General features: G+C 31.8%; 2 protein-coding genes across 5 annotated transcripts; one reads left to right on the forward strand and one right to left on the reverse strand.

Moving 5' to 3' along the window:
• Nucleotides 1-276: 276 nt before the first annotated feature.
• Nucleotides 277-6425, reverse strand: LOC133706351 (RNA polymerase sigma factor sigB-like). The gene is made up of 7 exons (XM_062131871.1): nucleotides 6007-6425; nucleotides 3552-3733; nucleotides 2570-3175; nucleotides 1736-1966; nucleotides 1292-1432; nucleotides 905-1105; nucleotides 277-781 (listed from the first exon to the last, which is right to left on the reverse strand). The coding sequence occupies exons 1-7, from the start codon at nucleotides 6101-6103 to the stop codon at nucleotides 500-502; spliced, it is 1740 nt and encodes a 579-aa protein (XP_061987855.1). The 5' UTR covers nucleotides 6104-6425; the 3' UTR covers nucleotides 277-499.
• Nucleotides 6426-12288: 5863 nt separating this feature from the next.
• On the forward strand, nucleotides 12289-17978 carry LOC133667831 (AUGMIN subunit 7-like). Of its 4 annotated transcripts, none has more exons than XM_062087506.1 (10): nucleotides 12583-12604; nucleotides 13023-13108; nucleotides 13479-13668; nucleotides 14210-14271; nucleotides 14694-14785; nucleotides 14916-15041; nucleotides 15425-15515; nucleotides 15973-16080; nucleotides 16545-16643; nucleotides 17668-17978. In XM_062087506.1, the coding sequence occupies exons 3-10, from the start codon at nucleotides 13593-13595 to the stop codon at nucleotides 17854-17856; spliced, it is 843 nt and encodes a 280-aa protein (XP_061943490.1). In that variant the 5' UTR covers nucleotides 12583-12604; nucleotides 13023-13108; nucleotides 13479-13592; the 3' UTR covers nucleotides 17857-17978. The 4 variants fall into 4 exon arrangements, with proteins under 4 accessions (XP_061943487.1, XP_061943490.1, XP_061943489.1 ...); XM_062087505.1 differs by lacking the exon at nucleotides 12583-12604 and adding an exon at nucleotides 12633-12814; XM_062087503.1 differs by lacking the exon at nucleotides 13479-13668 and having other exon boundaries at nucleotides 12289-12604.

A 17978-nucleotide genomic window follows, 5' to 3' on the forward strand; every position in this document is an offset into this window, starting at 1 on the left:
ATTAGATTTTATCCTCTCAACTGACTTGGTTCAATCTTATTTACTATAGGTATTTTTAAAAATATTTTTCACTTGAAAATATATTAAAATAATTTTTTTTTATTTTTTAAAAATTATTTTTAATATAATATATTAAAATAATTTAAAAACACTAAAAACAATATTAATTTAAAATAAAAAATAAAAAAAATTAAATTTTAAAAATATTTTTAAAACACAAAAACAAACTTGAATCTAATAAAAATAATAAAAAAAAAAGTTTGGATTCAAGCCCTGTTCTGAGGAAAAACATTTCAATTAGCTTGCCCTTTGTGCACTTCCAAAAAAACACTCAAGAAAATGATTTGCTTCTATGCACAACTTCTTTCTAAGATCCTGAAACATAAAATTTCAATTGCTAAAGAAAAATTAAGAAATAAATATACATGAAAGACAGGCCCTTTGGATCCCTAGGCAGGTTACGAGGTTCTTCGGCAAACCAATTCATGAATGATGTGATTTATGAAACCAAATACTGCCTCAACTGTTTGGTTCTATTCTTGTTCTTTAGCTTTCGAAATGCGCTCAGCTCAATTTGCCGGATTCTTTCTCTGCTGACACCCATCAACTCCCCAATCTCCTGCAATGTTTTCATCCTTCCGTCCTCCATACCAAATCTCCATCTGATGACCTGATTCTCCCTTGGACTGAGACTTTCCAGAACCCTCTCCAGGTCCTTTTTCATAAATTCCTTCATTAGCAGATCTTCTGCTGTTTCTGCTTCGGGATCCGCAGTGACTTCCTGGGGAATATGATGCACAAAATTTTCAGCAAACCAAGCAAGCTGAAAGATGCAACGATGACTGCAAAAGTTTAAGCAAAAACTGCAACGCCAAGAGTACATTAGAGAAAGAATATTACGGACCGAAAGTTTAAGATCCATGTTAAACCCCATCTTCTGGTCAAGAGATCTTGGGGCTTTTGGAGTTAGTAGTACAGCACTGAGCCTCTTCATCGAGAGCCCAGTTGCCTCTGCAACTTCTTTATCATCAGGATGTCTTCCATTTTCACTATACAATTGTTTTCTAGCCTCCTTCACTCTATAAGTTGCGTCCACCATGTGAAACTGTAAACACAAAATATTGAAAAAAAATGTTAGAGCAAAAGATATGTATTTAGTACAGACATAAGCAAATGAGTTGGTCACAGCAAGCATACAGCTACTACCTCATGTTTAGATCACATTTTCTAAAGGCGAATTGTTTAAACTTGGTCAGACAACAGGAAAACTGAGAGTTGGAGGAGAACTTACAGGTAAGCGAATTGTCCTAGATTGATCAGAGAGAGACCTGCGTACTGCCTGTCTAATCCACCAGTGAGCATAAGTTGAGAATTTGAAACCTTTTGATGCATCAAACTTCTCTACACCACGTACTAGGCCTCGACATCCTTCCTATAAGTAAAAGAATAAGTTTTAGGAATTACACGCATGATGCCAAGGATTATTACAAGTTTCAGTTCCCTTGTTTCTTCTTTATTAATTAATTCTATTTATTTGGAACCTTATGGTGTAGTTGGGAGTATTACAGGAGGAACTATAACGAATCCAAGTATTTGGAATCATAAAAGTGTGGCTGGGGTGCATATTGTGTTTTCTTGCTTGCACTTATTGGCAGTTATCTGGTATTGGGATCTAGAAATATTTTGTGATGAACATATAGGAAAACCCTCTGACCCCATTTGGTGTTTTACACACCTGAACAAGATCTTGGAGATTCATCCCAGCTCCCTGATAATTTTTGGCAATTGAAATAACAAGCCGAATGTTGGATTTTATCATTTTGTCTTTGCAAAGGATACCATAGTTTAAGCGCTTCCTCAAAGTTATCTGATCAACTCTAGCTGCAGCAGCCCATTGTGCAAAGGTGGGCTTGCCTCCAAATCGCTCCTTAAGCTCCTCCTCGATCCTTTCAAGTTTTAGTAGGTCCTGAAGAACATTAACAAATTATGAGACATCACAAATCTGATTGACATGCAATATATAAGTGCAGCAATAACCTTATTTATCTCTGATTATACAAAATACAAATTTCAACACTTAAGTCTCCACTTCCTCGCAAATGGTCACATAATAGTAACCTTCTTTTGTTGTGAATGAAGTAACAGTTTTTCCAGTTACCCATAGCATAAAAACTCGAGGAAGACATGTTGGAAGCTTCCTATTCTAGAAACCTAATGCGCTGGAAGACATTGTCAGATACACAAAATAGCAAGGGAAAATTTTTCTTTTTCAATTTCAAACAACCTAACAAAATTAGCTCACATTTATAGTGCATCTAGGATAATTTACCTCCCTTCTACCAGGTCCTTTAAAGCTTTAGCAGATATTAGTTTACACTGGACTCTTGGGTGAAAAAGCTCAAAACATGCAAGAACAAATTGCTGAATTACCAGGAATATTCATTCCTGTAAAAATGTATTTCAGTGGTTGACATCTGGAATTTATCAAAGAAGCATTCTTAAACCAAACCCCCATTAAAAAAGATGTGTTCTTTAAATAACATTAAAATTGGTTTTTCATAAATCAGACCTGTATTCCTTCTGACAACTCCACTTCTTCAGGAGCACTGAGAAGCCTGGAAGAGGTGCTGGCTCCTCTAAAAAAACGCAATGGATCAGACTGGTCTACCTCTTGCACGGGCACATGCTTTTTCTTGCAAGCAGAACCAGACTTCATGAACACAAAATTTGCAGCAGCCTTTTCGGCTGCTCTTGCACGTATAGCTTTTCTCTGTGTTTGGCGCTTTGATCGCACAACTATACTCTCAGAAAGCTGTCTCTGCAAAAGTGCAAGTTCTTCATGTGTTGGTCCGAAACAATCAGATTCTTCGGTAGGGTATTGAGTCGAACATTCTTCTCTTAGTCCAGTTTCAGCTGAGAAGGAAACTCCAATTATATCAGCTCGTTCTTTTCCAGTAAGCAGAGACCACATTGAAGAAAAGGAATCTGCTGTGGATGCAATTGGAATTTTAGTTTCTGTATTCACAGAACAGTAATTTTTGGCCATTTCAGCTGCATCTTTCGCAACCTTGACAGCAGCTCTTGCAAGAGCAACTGCTTCAGCAGCAGCTGCAGCAATTACAGCCTCATCATTTATAATAAGTGTTTCAGTGGCTAAACTAGTTCCAAAGAGTGGCTGCACAAATATCAAAGTAGAAAATAGATTACATCATCATTTATACAGATCATTAGCAGATTATATCAGAAACAAACAGACTGCAGAAACAACATATATACAAAAAGATTGTTCAATAATTAGGCCAAGCAATTTTGTAACTTAGATAGCAGGGGATCAACACAAAAAATAAAAAGAAGAAGAAGATCATGAATAGCTTGAAAAAGAAATGAAACTAATAGAAACTAAAAATCTGATTAGAGAGGCCCTGGATGAATGGTAGAAATTTTTTTGACTGTGGTTTGATTGACAATATGACAAACAAAGCATCTAGGGAGCTTGCTACTAACTTAGTGGACTGTAGTTGCAGTGATATCCCAAATAATGCAAGTCTCACCTCTTTGGGTGGACCAATCCCCCCTATATATGTCCACGGCCTGTTTGCAGCGATTGAATCAGAATGAGATTCTAAAGAAGGCAATCTCAACTTCTCCAGATTGAGCACTGCAGTTGATGTTGATGGTGATGCAGAAGACAAAGCGCATTGTGCTCGGAAACAAAATGGCTCCCCATTCTTTGCTGCCAATTTCCACAAAGCAATCATGACCAAAAATAATGATAATAAGTTCTATGACTTCAAATCATAAATAAACATAAAACCAATATAGTCTTAAAAGTTTAGCAACTTAACAACAACCCTAGAATCAATATTCTACATGGAGCAACAACATCAAACTAAAACCAGGAACGTCTATGCAAACAAGTGGTAATAGCACCCTTATACAAACTACAATTGCAACAAGTTAAATAATAAAATAACCAGTAGATGCTAGATAAACTTGCATAACAGTCAGCAAGGAAATTAAACAGCAAGCACACTAAGTTCTCTCAAAGCATAACTTATATTACAAATATTCGGTGATTCCATGTGGCCAAAGGAATACAATTAGAATTTGTTTCAATTTCACCATTCATTGGATTTTCTAATCTGGATTTTTAGTGAACAAAATCCATATCACCATTCCTTAATTGCAAAAACTATGTTACTCTGGAAAAGTGGTATGTTGAGGTAATATTATGGTTCTGGATGAAAGAGATTCCTCCACCATAGAAAAGAAAGACTGTTATTGTGGAAAGCAGAAACAAGAAAGGGGAAATAAGAATGGCTGGTCCCTGTGAAAAATGAGACTCGGAAATTGTGCCGCTGAATAAAGCAACAGGTTTCTGCAGGCATGGTTCAACTTAAAATGTTTATAGAGACTGTCTGTTTGCTAGTAATTGTTTCTTCATGTTAAAGTGAAACATCTGTATGATTTCTGAAGGAGAAGTAAAATTAGCTCCTGGAGTTGTAAGAATAGACAATTTGAATGAGGGTTACACATGGGAGTAACCTAATCCTAGGAGCAACAGCAAATGCAAGCTTCTAGATGGGAAAGCTCTGGAGGAAGTGGCAGACAACATGATACTTGGATAATGCAAATGCTTTTTGTTTCAGGTGGAAGGTAATAATAAAATAACACAAATCTGTAATGAAGTCATCAAACCTTGTCAAGGGTAATTAAAGTGTGTTATGATGATTCTAAAATCAGAATAGAGGAGATTAAAGAAGATAATTCAACAGTAGAAAAAAATTTAACATTAAAATGTTTATCAAAACTTGCCTCCAGTTCCCATCTAACATTTGATTTTTTTTTTTTTAATCTCTGAGCCTTCCTTTTGAAAAAACATTGTTTGCCTAGCTATTTCTTGTGCAAAAAACAAATTAGACTTTCCCAAGTAAAAGAGGTCAGTTGCATGAATTTGTTGGCCTTTCCAATCAAGGTTCTGCTATTAGAGAAGGGGGATCCTGAAATGGTAATGGCCCATATTGACAAGAGAGAGGAATCTGTTCCAATGAAAAAAATAGCTCTTGAATATAGTGCTGACACAGCAGGAACACTGGATACCCCACAAAACAAAATCCATTGTCCTAAGGTCCAAGATATGTCTTGCAGTTATCAATATTGGAGAGAAGAAGAAAGTTCACATTGAAGAATCCCCATATCTTGAAATCCTTGGGAGCTCAACAACTAAATTACACCAACAAACATCACTCGATCAACTACTAAATTATTTGGGAAACAATTTGTTTTGGAAAAACATCACAAATTGAAAAGAATGATGATTGGAAAACAAATCCTGATTAGACCTAGAGATATCACACTTTCTTTGGGTAGATGTTTTAAATTTTGCTGCAGATCCACCATAGAAAGTAAGTTTAGTTAAAACACTATTTCCAAATTCAAGAAACAGGGAATAATGTGAAAACAGAAGATCAGGAATGGAGAAGCAGAACACACCCATCTCAATTCTATTTGAAACAAAGACATGTATTGAGGATGCCTATCATGCAACTTAACACCAAAACAAACCCACCTCAATTCTTACGGAAACAAAAATGTCTACGATTGCTGGCATGAAATACACATTGAACCAAAACCCACCCATTTCAGTTCTGGTATCAATTAAAGCATTTGTCATTAGATATCAGCCATAAGAACACAAAAACATAATCTTCCAAAAATTATTATCGAAGCCAAGACTTCCATTACTCAACGGCATTCAAAACACACAACCAAAACAAGACATCCATTTCAATTCTGATAGAAACGAAAGCACTCAAAATTGCTTTATGGTCAAAACAAAGAGATACCCAGTTCAACTATTGTCAAAACAAAGGCATTTGTGATAAAATATCAAGAAAATGCAACACCAAAACAAACGCAAAAAACCCATTCGAATTCTAACTGAAACAGAGGCATTGGTGAGTAAACAATAAAGAAAAAGGAAAAGAATGCAAGAGAGCAACTCACAGAGCTGGATATGGTTGGTGCTGTGATGTTGGAGATTTCTAAACTGAATAGAGAAAGAGTCTGGTTGGCACTTGAACTGTGGCAGTAAACAAGACATCCTCCACTTAGCTACTAGTCTACCGCTAGCTACTATAATTATTATTACTGTATGATTCTTTTATCATTCAATTCAATTCAGTGTTTTTTCTATAAAGAAATCCATGAAAGAAGAGCCTTCTTATCTGTTTTGTGACAAAGATTTGGAATTTAAACAGAGAGGGAGAGGAAGATACGGAGAGAGATAGGTGGGATGTTATTTGTTGGTATTGAGTTGAAAACATGACAGGATAAGGGGAGAGAGGCTTCCTGTCTCTGCCTGCGGACGAGCGAGGGACAATCAGTCCTAAGGAAAGCAAATCTACAGTATTTTCCTCTTTTTGAAACAAGAAATCCATATTTAGGAGTTAGGTCCTAATAACATATTATTTAGGCTTACCTAATAAATTTATAACAAAATTATAAATTAGGAGACAAATTGTTAGGAAAACAAAACATATTCAAATTTTATTAGCAAGGGTTCTATGTTATCAATAATTTATTTTATTCAAAGATAATTTTATATTTATATTTTCATAAATTTAATGAATATTATATGTGACAGATAACATTCTTCATCTAATTTTAAATTTTAATGGTTTAAAGTTCTTAATTGATTGAATTTTTAAAATTGAAAAGTTAAAATTCTTAAAAAAATTTGAATAAAATAAAAGTCATTGTAATTTATTATGAGGAGTAATGTGAAAACTAGCGTAAAATAATTAAATTATTATAATTGATGTAAAATGTTTTATAATTAACTAGAGTAAAATAATAAATTATTGTTTATAATTAAACAATTTTGATCGAGGAAAAATAATAGAAAATTAGAAATTTTGATATAGTGGAAGGAAATTGATAAGAAAGTAATGAAATAATGTTAAATGAATGGTTGGAATAAGAAATTTATGTGTTATCTATTTAGTTTTTATTTTTGGTCAAATTAAAGGGAAATAAGAAAATGGAAAATTTAATGTAAATAAATACATTTATGGAGAATTGTAATTGAAAATAATGATAATAGAAATTGAGCTTGAATTAAAAAAAAATGTTCCTGTCGAGCTTGAATCAAAAAATAATATAGGCTATCAAACTATTACCATAGCAAAGGACTTTAGCAAGAGCTCAGTCATCAGGTATATACACGAAGCCTTGAATTTATTAATGATTAAATTATATTTTTAGTTTAATTCTAATGAGTTGTTAATTAATTAACAATTATTTATATTATTTCTTGAGGAAAACAAATATGCGATGCGATGAACTAATTTCTGGGTTAATGGAATTAGTATCTTGGTGAATAGGCAAATTGATGGACTAATTTTTGGGTCAATGGAATTAGTGGCCTATTAAAGGTCGAGTGTGAAAATAATTTTTTATGAATGAAATTAGTGTTTTGGTTAATAGGCATTGAATAGAATTATATTTCTGATTAAGGTGCAATGTTAAAAATTAATGCTTTTTGCTTGAAAATTGATATCTTGATAGTTTTTATATTGAGTATTATATCGGAGATTTAATTAAGATATAATTGGTCTCAACATCAAGATAAGAAAATTAATTACGTATAGGAAAGACATATCATTTAGTTCACCTTACATAGTGTAAGCCACATTCTTTATTTGTCTGATATAAAATATGATATTATTGTGTTTTCGAACTGTTAATTTGTCTAAAGTTTAAAAAAAATCTTTCCTAGTAAGGAGATCATTATTTTATCATGTTAAAACCTAACTATTCTAATTATTTTTCTTGAATTTTTGTATTTAAATATGTTAAATCATGTTTTGTATTTTTTTATTTATACAAATATGATTTTTATTTTTATTTTTGAGAGACTTGATGATATGCATATAAATAAAACATTTTTTTTGTATTTTTTCAAAATAGAGATTTTTTTATTTTTGTCTTTTTTTTGGTGATTTTGAAGAAAAGCAAATATACTTAATATCAGGTCAGTATCTTATAGTATAAGTTTACAACCCCAATATTAAGTGAAATAGTTGGAAAATATACGAGAAACCCACAAATAATTTTAAAATAGTCTTTGATTATTTTTTTTAGAAGTTTTTGAAATTATTTTAGGTATGTTTGACAAAAACACAAAAAATAAAAAAATAAACACAGTTGGAAAGTGAGTAAGGCATGTTTTCCAAACACACTATTAACTAAGAATCAAAGGTTTAAAAAATGTCTTAAGGTTGTGTTTTTCAAACACATCTTAAGAACATGAAAAACATTATTTTTCTTGACAAAAAGTGACCTTGCCAAACAAAGCCTTATGGAAAATAGACTTAGCCCAGTCTAAAACAAGCCTAGAAACAACAATGAAATTTAAAGATCAAACAAAATTTTTTGGCTTGAATTTGACAATGAACATGAAGAACACGATGATAAAACCCAGAAACATGATTTAAAAAATAGACCATATTATATCTAATAAAAGGAATAAACATGTGTGAAATCAACATTCAACTAAGATTTTGGGGCTATATCATTAAAATAATCAAACAAAAATCATGATTATTTGATTTTTATACAAAAAAGAAATGATAGAAATAAAAATCAAAAGCCATTAAATCGATACTTTTAAGCCGTAAAATCCTTAGATTAAAGATCAATGAGTATACATGCGCATATAATAACTATCAATCAACCAAAATGACACCGAAATCAACGACTTAAGGCAAAGTTTATGAAGGAAACACCAACCCAAAATGCCTAGCAAAGCTAAAACCTAAAAAAAAAAAAGCATCCAAACCCAAAATAAAGGACTAAACCCTATTCATACAAGTCATATACACATATATCTACATATTTAAACCTTTAGAAGCAACAAAAAACATAAAACATGCAAGACATAGAAATTAAAGTCTATAACCTACTATTAGTATTCAGACATGTATCTATATTGTTTTTATCCATCTAAAAACTCATTTAGAGTATGTTTGGCAATGTGGTAGCGGTTGTTTTTCAAATAACTTTTCATGTCGAAATGCATACCAATGATGTTTTTTTATTTTTTAAAAATCATTTTTGACATCAGTACATCAAAACGATCCAAAACTACAAACTATATTAAATTTTAGCAAAAAATAAATTTGAATTTTTTGGGAACGCGTTTACACCGCGTTCCCAAATGGTTTCTTAACATCACAAGCAGCATCTAAATGACCTATATGAACTCTTAAAACTGAACAAAAACACTAGAATGGCCAAGCATTGCTATATGTACCATTTTTACATATAACCGTCAAACTATAAAATATACTTTCTATGCATTAAAAACAAGTATTCAATTATCAAAAGCATGTCATTAATCAATCATTAAACATTTGATTAACAACAAAACAATTAATCATGTAACAAACTTGTATTCAAAGAAAATTGAAAATACATGCTAAAAATAAACCAAAATATAGTCAAATCATTTCACAAACATTATAAACAATACTTGAATGAAAGAATCAAAACTTGAAATATAAAGAGGAGAGGTATTCTCAGTGAGTTATATCCTTCCATCACATTGAATAACTTACCCTCAAAAGATGATGGTGACAAGTTTTTGTCCTTTTTTGCTTGGTTTGAGCATATTCTAATAGCCTTTTTCAAGAGCTTGTAACCTTTTTCTGCACAATATCTTATTTTTTTCTTTCCTTTTCTCTTTTCTTATTTTTTTTAACTGTTGGATTGGTTTTTTTCTTAAGGTTTCTACACAATATCTATTCTCCTGTTTTCCTATTTCTTTTACATCTTCAAAAGGCAAGTGGTTGTAAAACCACTTGTGGGTTAAATGTGGTTTTCTAAAACTAGATCATATGAGATTCTTTTCTATGTTTTTGAATTTGATATGTTAGAAGATGATTATTCTCCTTTCTTTTTCTATTTTTCTGCTCCTTAAATATTTAACAAACTCATAGAACTTCTAGAAAAAGTTAAGTAGTTTCATAGTTGAAACTTTGGTTGAAAAATGACTGACTAATGATGCACTTTTCATGAATTAATCATGGCCAATAAAAGATTAATAAAGCCAAACAAACCATAAATCCTGTAGAGGGGGCATTACTCTACAACTAGCATCAAACCATGATTGATTTGGTGATTTGTAGCTTTCTCACAATCGATCCAAAAGTTGAGTGTAATACTGCCAAGTTTTATTAAATTAGACAAGCTGCCTTAGGACAAGAAGTTAAGGATTTCTATGCAACAAGTGCAGCACAAACATCTAACAAGGTAGCACAAACTTGACGAGGAAAACTTTCTTTGTCGAATGCTAGTAGTTAGAGCCCCCAAAGTGATTGGAAATGTCACGTTTATTCGCATAAAAGTGACAACTCAATTAACCTTCTCAGTTGAGGAAGACAAATAAACAGAGGTAAACAATATGTCACTCAAACTATTAATTAAAAATAAACAACATGTAGTCTGTTTAAACCCTAAATCTTTGATTGGGATTTTGATATGTTTTAATTTGGTCCTTGTTGTTTCAATTTAAGCTCAAATGTCCATAATTAAGACAAAATTGACTAATTTTATGCAGTTAGGCCCCTACCAAAAATCAAATGAGATCCCTTAAGTCTAGAGCTTTTTACAAAGTGGCTCTTGTTTTTTATTTTGTTCAAATTAGTCTCAATTAAGCCTTAAACTTTGATTTTCTTCAAATTGATCCCTAGAAAGAGTTCGATGCAACCTCTAATATTGCACACCTTTCGTATAAAGGTTATTGGTTTTTGAATTTTTTTAATTTGACCCTTAATTAGCTTTCAAACTTCTTGCAATTGAACAATTGATTGCACTAATTTGGCATTTCTAAAGTTTCAATTGTGTTCCTAATCTTTGTAAATTGATTCAAATTAGGTCTTCACACTTGATTTTTTTTTCAATTGAGTCGTTTGTTGAATCCACAAAACTTCTTAGAAGTATAATTAAGCCCTTTAAACTTAATTAATTCTTCTAATTTTTATCCAAATGACTTTCAAAAATAATCTTTTCTTTAATTAAATCCTTAAATAAGTTATTAAACTTTTAATTAAGTCTTTAAACTTAATTAACTCTTCTGATTTTGGTCAAGTTTGGATTTTAAACTTGAATTGTTTCTTTTTTCATTTCATTTTGTCAAATTCTCCTAATCTGGCTATTCTTATGGTATTTGATCTTTTCAGCTTGAATTTTTTTTCTTCATGTCCTGAAAATTCATGTTGTTTTACAATTATTTTTAGATTTTTGAGTATATATACACACACATAAAAAAATAATTTCGGGATACAAAATTGAGTTATTACACTAAATATGCATTATTTAGTATTTTATAACACTTTTTTCCCCATGTATTACGAGATAAAAGAAAAGCAGTAGTTAACAGAATAAATTAACAATATGTAGTAAAATAAAAAAAATTAATAACTCAAATAAATAATAAAATTAGAAGACACTTAAACAAAAAAATTATAAAAAATTAGGCATCAAATACGCAATTTTCTCATTTAAAATTTTAGACAAGGAAAAGTAGGTTTCTGTCTTGTAAAAGACAATCCAACAACCACCAAGGAATATTTAATTATAAGGACAACTACATATTCCTTGTAAACCTATATTTTAGTGTCCCTTTCATTTGATGCCAACTTGAGATATGAATATGAAAAAAATAAGGGCTCAAGAACAATTTCCAAGTGAAAAGCAACAAAATATTATTTTTTAAGTATTTTTCAATGATTAAAATGTGTAAATATTAAAAATTTAAAGAATATAAAAAAAATATCATTATGATGTATTTTTTATTAAAAAACATTTTTAAAAACACATCATGCACAATAGTACCAAACACATACTAGCAAGTATTTGTTTTTATGTTACAACCTGTTTTTTAAATTAATTTTTGTTTGAAAAACATCAAAATAATCTTTTTAGAAGGTTTTTGGATGATTTTGATGTGTTAATATAAAAACAAATTAAAAAATTATTTTAATATATTTTTTAATTAAAAAATATTTTTTAAAAGTATCATTCTTCTTAATTTCAAACAAATAATAGGATAATAAAGATTGCAACTTAGTCTTGTGTTAGTTTTTTCATGATAGTAATTCTTTTTTCTCTTAAAATATATTTAATTGTAATAAAAATTGTCAACCTCTCTTATTAAAAATAAAAATAAAAATAAAAAAGCATTTGAAAAGGATAGTTTAGAAACTCCAAATAGAAGAGGTCTCTACTTGGAACTTGGAAATTCATCAAGAAAGAAAGGAGGAGGTTATAATTCACTCAAAGCGAAGCAAACATAGAAATAGTAAAGTCAAACAACAACCAGAGTTGTACTTTGTCTCTCCACTCCATTGAAATAAAGAAGCAAAAGATCAACTACTGAATCAAAATCAAGAAATAGAAGAAAAGAAATGGCAGCGAAGCAAATGGAAGAGATCCAGAGAAAACTGGGGATGCTGAATTATCCAAGAGCCAATGCTCCTGCTCAGTTTCTTCTTTTCGCTGGCATGGAACGTTATGCTCTTCTCGAATGGCTCTTCTTCAAGTACCCCATTTCCCCTTATTATCATCATCATTTTCTTTGTCACTTTTCTTTTCTTTTTCTGGGAAAATAGAACCAAATGTACTGTGATTTCCTTTCCTTTCCTTTTTTTTTTCCACCTTCTCTTTGTTGCCGGCTTGTTTGGTTACTGGGAAAATGCGGGTCAAGGAGAAAATTAATTTGGGAGATTTGCCTTGTTACTTCTTTGATGATGTATGTCTACTTTACTTGGTGATTCTTGATTGTTTGGTTGCTGAGAACGGTCTATTTGACCCAGAAATTTGGATATATATATATATATATATATATATATATATATATATATATATATATGGTGCTAGACATGTTAGTTTCTCTGTAAGGAAATAATGAATTTGCTGTCTGAAGGGCATTTAAAAATCTTTGGTACTCTGAATTGCAGGTTATTGGGTGATAAATCGCCATTCTCGCAGCTAAATCTACAACGGGATACTATGGATCGTGGCGAAGAGAGTGCTCGTATCCAATGTAAGCCTTTTCTTTCTGTTACTTTTTATATATTTAACCTTCAGAAAGTCAACCTTTCGTTTTTTAATGTACATCTAACAATTGCATAGTTGGAGTAAAAAACAATCAGATCATAGAATGTGATGGACTTGATAAAAATTTTAGTGTCTTTTCTCATTGTTACTCGAGTCTTTTTTATGTAGGGTTGTTGTGAGGGTCATGTTTAGAATTCTCTGAGGATCATGTTTAGAATTCTCTTGCCATTGTAATGAGAATCATGGTTCATTAGTGGGGATTTCATATATATGCATAAATTTCCAGTAATGTTATTCCTTAAACCCATGGAGACTTGGAATCTTGGACTTTCAATGAACTAAATATTTCCTTGCAGGGCAAATGGATTTCGTGCTTTCTTTTAGAAACTGATTCTCCTTGGTAAAAAGGTTATCAATAGCAGTTTGAGCTTCAATCTAATGGTTGGAAATTTGGAATTCTTAAGTTAATCATGTATATGAAGTTGATATTGGTTATTGCAAAATCTTTAACGGTCATCACAAACCCATTTGTGGTTTTTTTATCAGGTAATATTATTTCTTTGAAGTTTCATTTCTTCAGTAATCTGATTTATATATCGAGGAACTTCCAACTCTTCTTGTTTCAACATGATACCTGATTGTAGAGTGTGGATTTAGACAGATATTGTACAGCTTATTTTCTTCTAGAAGATCTCAGTCAGAATCCAAACCCATTCCAATTTATCCCTAACTAGCTTATTTAGAAAGTGAACTGTATTGCTTTTTTTTTTTTTTTTTGTCTACAATGAGTATTTTACAAAATTTCATTTCCTCTTCTTCATAAAATGGATTCTGGGAAAAGCTTGGTGTGAGAATTGTCTATCATTGCCATTCTAAATTTTTGGACTTTGGCCTCCTGATATACCTATAGGTTTTCCATGTTGTATTTTTATAACTATTCTTTTATCCGGGTATTGCGACATCTCTGTTTTTGTCATTCTTTTCTCCAAGATCTTTGTAATAATATAAAAAAGGCTCATTAACATTTATTATTATATTACTGCTGCTGCAACTTGCAATTCAAAACTAACTGAGCATTTTTTTGCAGATCTGGCAGAGATTGCAAAGTTTCTGGGCATCACTTCAACTTTAGACACAGAAGTCATCCAAGTAGGTTGCTTAATTTTGTGTATGAAAAGGCTATCTTTTGATCAATAATTGTACCTTTTTATCAAGTAAGTTTTCTTACATTTCACTTAGTTTGCTTCAATGACTTTAAATGCAGTTGAAACCCTTTCTTAACTCTAACACAACCTTTCAGTAGGAACCCTGGTAACTTATGAATTTAATATCCTTTCACGCTTTACAACTGATGCGCATGCTTATGTCTAGTTTGTATAAACTACAATTTTAAGATGGACCAATAGATGAATGGCAGGTGAGGTAAAAGATTTTGCATTTTTCAAATGAATTGAAATGTCTAAATTTCAAAAAGTGAAGATTAAAAAGTTATTATGATCAAGTCAACTTGGAATCATATGTTAGATGTTCTAATCTCAAGTGAGTGCAATGTTAATGCCTCTGTGTTTCAGGGGCAAGGAAGCTATGAAGACAGAACTGAAATGCTTTGCTTAATAGTAGATCTCGTGGAGGCTAGCAGATATGCTGATAATCTAGAATGGAGGTTGACTTTGCTTAAAGTTTGCTGTTTGAATTAGTTTCATCAGCTCTTTGATCTTGAATGTTGCAACCTTTATTGCCTGCATTTCCTTACGTCCTTTGTTCTTATGAAATTTGTTTGTATTATTTTGCAGTGTAGATGAACAGGTGGTGAAAGACATACAACTCATAGATTCTATTGCAGAGAAACAGGCTCTAATTTTCTCAGAGGAGTGCAAGCTGTTCCCTGCTGATGTGCAGATTCAATCCATATATCCATTGTAAGAATATGTCATTCTCCTCTCTCGTTTTGCCTGTTCACCCTTCTTGTTTAAGTATATTAAACCATGCCTGTCAACTGCTATCAAAGACAAACCCTTTTGGTGATTTTCAAGTCTGACCCTACGTAGATTACCTAGACAAGTGTTATAATCTTTTCTCTAGACAACCAAGTTTATTGATAACTTGTTTTATATGGAATGAATTCCATTGTAAGTCCTGAAGAAGACATATAAAAGCAATTTATAGAACACAACTATCAATGCTGTTGCCAAACATATGACATGATCATCCCTTTTCATATATGCTCATAAATGATGATTTTTCTTTTTCATGTCACAAGATATAGTAACATTACCTTCCTTTTATCAAAGTACATTTGCAGACCAGATGTATCTGAGTTGGAGACAAAGCTTGCAGAACAGTCAAAAATACTTCTGAATCTTCAGCAGAAAGTTGATGATTTGTCATCTAAGGTTTATCCAAATCTTGATTCATTTTATTTATTTATTTATTTTTCTTTTCTGTTCAAAAGGGCCCTTTGTGTTTCTCTTGTTCGATCAATTTACATTATCATGTCTACAATTCACACTGTATGCACATTCGGGAAGAGAGTTTCTGCAAAGTTTTCATTAGATTTGTAGCTTTAGACATGATGTTGCCATTTTTGGAGAAACTATTGTTATGATCTTTTAAAACAACTGATTGTTTTTACTTTTCCCTGCCTTGAAAATATAATATTAATTCTTAAATTCCCACCTTTTAACATATTGTTCTTTTTCTGAATACCTATTTTCCTCTATTGGTGAGTCATTCCCAATTTCTTGTGTTGTGAATAAGTATTAATGCAACTCTTTTTTTTTTATTCCATCTCATTCATATCTGATTTCACCCCGTGTTTAACTCTGTGCAATGCATATATGTTTTATTTAGCATGCATACAATCCAGACGAGGAGTATGCTGAGGTGGAATCCCAACTCCAGGCACATTTGGAATCTTTTTTGGAAATTGCAAGGTCATTCAATGTCATATACACTAAGGTCTGAATTTTCTCTGCTAGATCACAATTTATAATTTTAATCATCCTGTCTGCTTGAATGTAAATGAAGAAGTTTCTAGGAATCTCTTTAGGAATTTCAAGATCATTCGATTTATTTTATGTGTTTTCTCTGCTCCATCCTAACATACCTGAAAAAAAAAACTTTCTACATTACGCTGGATCTCTTTTATGCATTAGGTTTTATGAGTTGCTATGCCCATTTGTTGAGTTTCTCTGTCTGGTTGATTATGACTCTTCATAGAGATGTTTTAAGAAAATCTCAATAGAAATTCTCTCAGATCTTTAGCACGTTGTACTTTTTTAACTGTTCTCAGCATAAAACGTTATTCTTGGAAGCTTATGCAGCTATGCTTGAGCATCTTTGTATTGAAGTCTATGATAATGAGTGCAAGCATTCTCTTGCTATATTTTAACTGTAATCTGATTTTTCGTTTACCTTTTCAGGAAATACGCCCTTGGACGCACATGATGGAAGTGCCACAACTTCATGGGTTTGGACCCGCTGCCAACCGGTTGTTGGAGGCATACAAGATGCTTTGGAAGGTATCTCAGCATCATTTCTTGTTTTTCATGTTCATCTTCTTGAAAGGTTACATGGCATAAAATTAATATTTCTTGAATCCTATCAACACCTTATCAGTCAAGTCACTACACAATGATACATCATCGCATATAGTTATGACTGATAATATTTCATCTCCTGAGTTTATATATGACTAAGTAGTTGAGGGTAGATAAAGGCCCTCAATTTCTGTTTTAAATTTCTGAAGAGGTTGAAATGCCAAGTAAGATTCTCTCAATATTAGATTAGGAACATGAAGCATTAGAAAAAGATTGATTATCATACCATAAATCTTTGTATAGCAAATATGAGAATTATCACTAACATTATAAGGTACTGAAAGGAGAAAAGTAAGAGAAAATGTGGGAGATGAACTTCCAAGGGCTCGCATAGGCAACATTGACCAAGCCTTGGCAAAGCAATGTTGCCTTGGAAACTTGCGTTCTTTTCATCAATTTATGCTAAAGAAAATGTGGTTTTAGACCAAGGGAGAACGTGATTTGTTTTCCACCAAGGCAGTTTTCTTGGACACTAAATTATGGAGACCTAACATGCCCTTTCTATAGGCCTAAAATAGAACTAGAAGTTTTGTTTTTCTATTGTTCTTTAAAAAAAAAAAAGAATTTATATGGTTTAATATGAAGATTTGATTCGGTTTCTGCTATAGATTTGAATTTATATGGCTAGCTTGGATGTTTTTGAACAATTTGAGTTTATTCTTGTTCCTTCTTTTTTATTTTTAATATTGTGCTCAAATGTATCAGACGTGTTTTCCTGCTAGAAAATCATCTAGCACCCTAGAGGTGGAGTTATTATATTCTTGATAATTATGCTGCCTGCATTGTTATACTATAATCTGATTGGTGATAATGATTTTTGGAGATGTTGCATTTGATCTCAAAGCCATTTACAGTTAATTACTCATCATCTTGAATTTATATCAGGAAAACAAGCAAAGTTACCATTTTTTCTTTCTGAATTAACATTTTTCCACTTCTGTGGCAGTTCCTAGGGAATTTAAGAAATCTTAGAGACTCACATTCAGCTCTTGCTGTTGGGTCATCTGAAACAAAAGTTGCTCCTGTTCCAAGAATAATTTCAGAGTGTGAGTGTGCTTTGACATTCTTAAATCGTGATCTTGGCATTCTCTCAGCTTCTATTGTACGTGAGCAAGGTGACAATGTCAGTTTATGATGAATGCATGATTAGATTGCTAAAAATTTCTGACATGACCTCTCACAACTCTTTAAGCACATTCGTATTATGCTTAAAGGCTGATTAAATTGAAGGTCATAGCACAACGGTTATTTTATTGA

Source organism: Populus nigra, chromosome 11, assembly GCF_951802175.1.
Source record: "Populus nigra chromosome 11, ddPopNigr1.1, whole genome shotgun sequence".
Taxonomy (NCBI): Eukaryota; Viridiplantae; Streptophyta; class Magnoliopsida; order Malpighiales; family Salicaceae; genus Populus; species Populus nigra.

What these genes read in the sequence shown, in the direction of transcription:
- LOC133706351 (XM_062131871.1), bottom strand. Translation starts at nt 6,103, where the DNA reads ATGTCTTGTTTACTGCCACAGTTCAAGTGCCAACCAGACTCTTTCTCT. An exon ending in CTAGGACAATTCGCTTACCT is followed by an intron (nt 1,106 to 1,291) that starts GTAAGTTCTCCT and finishes TTGTGTTTACAG; the next exon opens with TTTCACATGGTGGACGCAAC. An exon ending in ACATGGATCTTAAACTTTCG is followed by an intron (nt 782 to 904) that starts GTCCGTAATATT and finishes CATATTCCCCAG; the next exon opens with GAAGTCACTGCGGATCCCGA.
- LOC133667831 (XM_062087503.1), top strand. Translation starts at nt 12,471, where the DNA reads ATGGCAGCGAAGCAAATGGAAGAGATCCAGAGAAAACTGGGGATGCTG. An exon ending in GCTGATAATCTAGAATGGAG is followed by an intron (nt 14,786 to 14,915) that starts GTTGACTTTGCT and finishes ATTATTTTGCAG; the next exon opens with TGTAGATGAACAGGTGGTGA. An exon ending in CATACAAGATGCTTTGGAAG is followed by an intron (nt 16,644 to 17,667) that starts GTATCTCAGCAT and finishes CTTCTGTGGCAG; the next exon opens with TTCCTAGGGAATTTAAGAAA.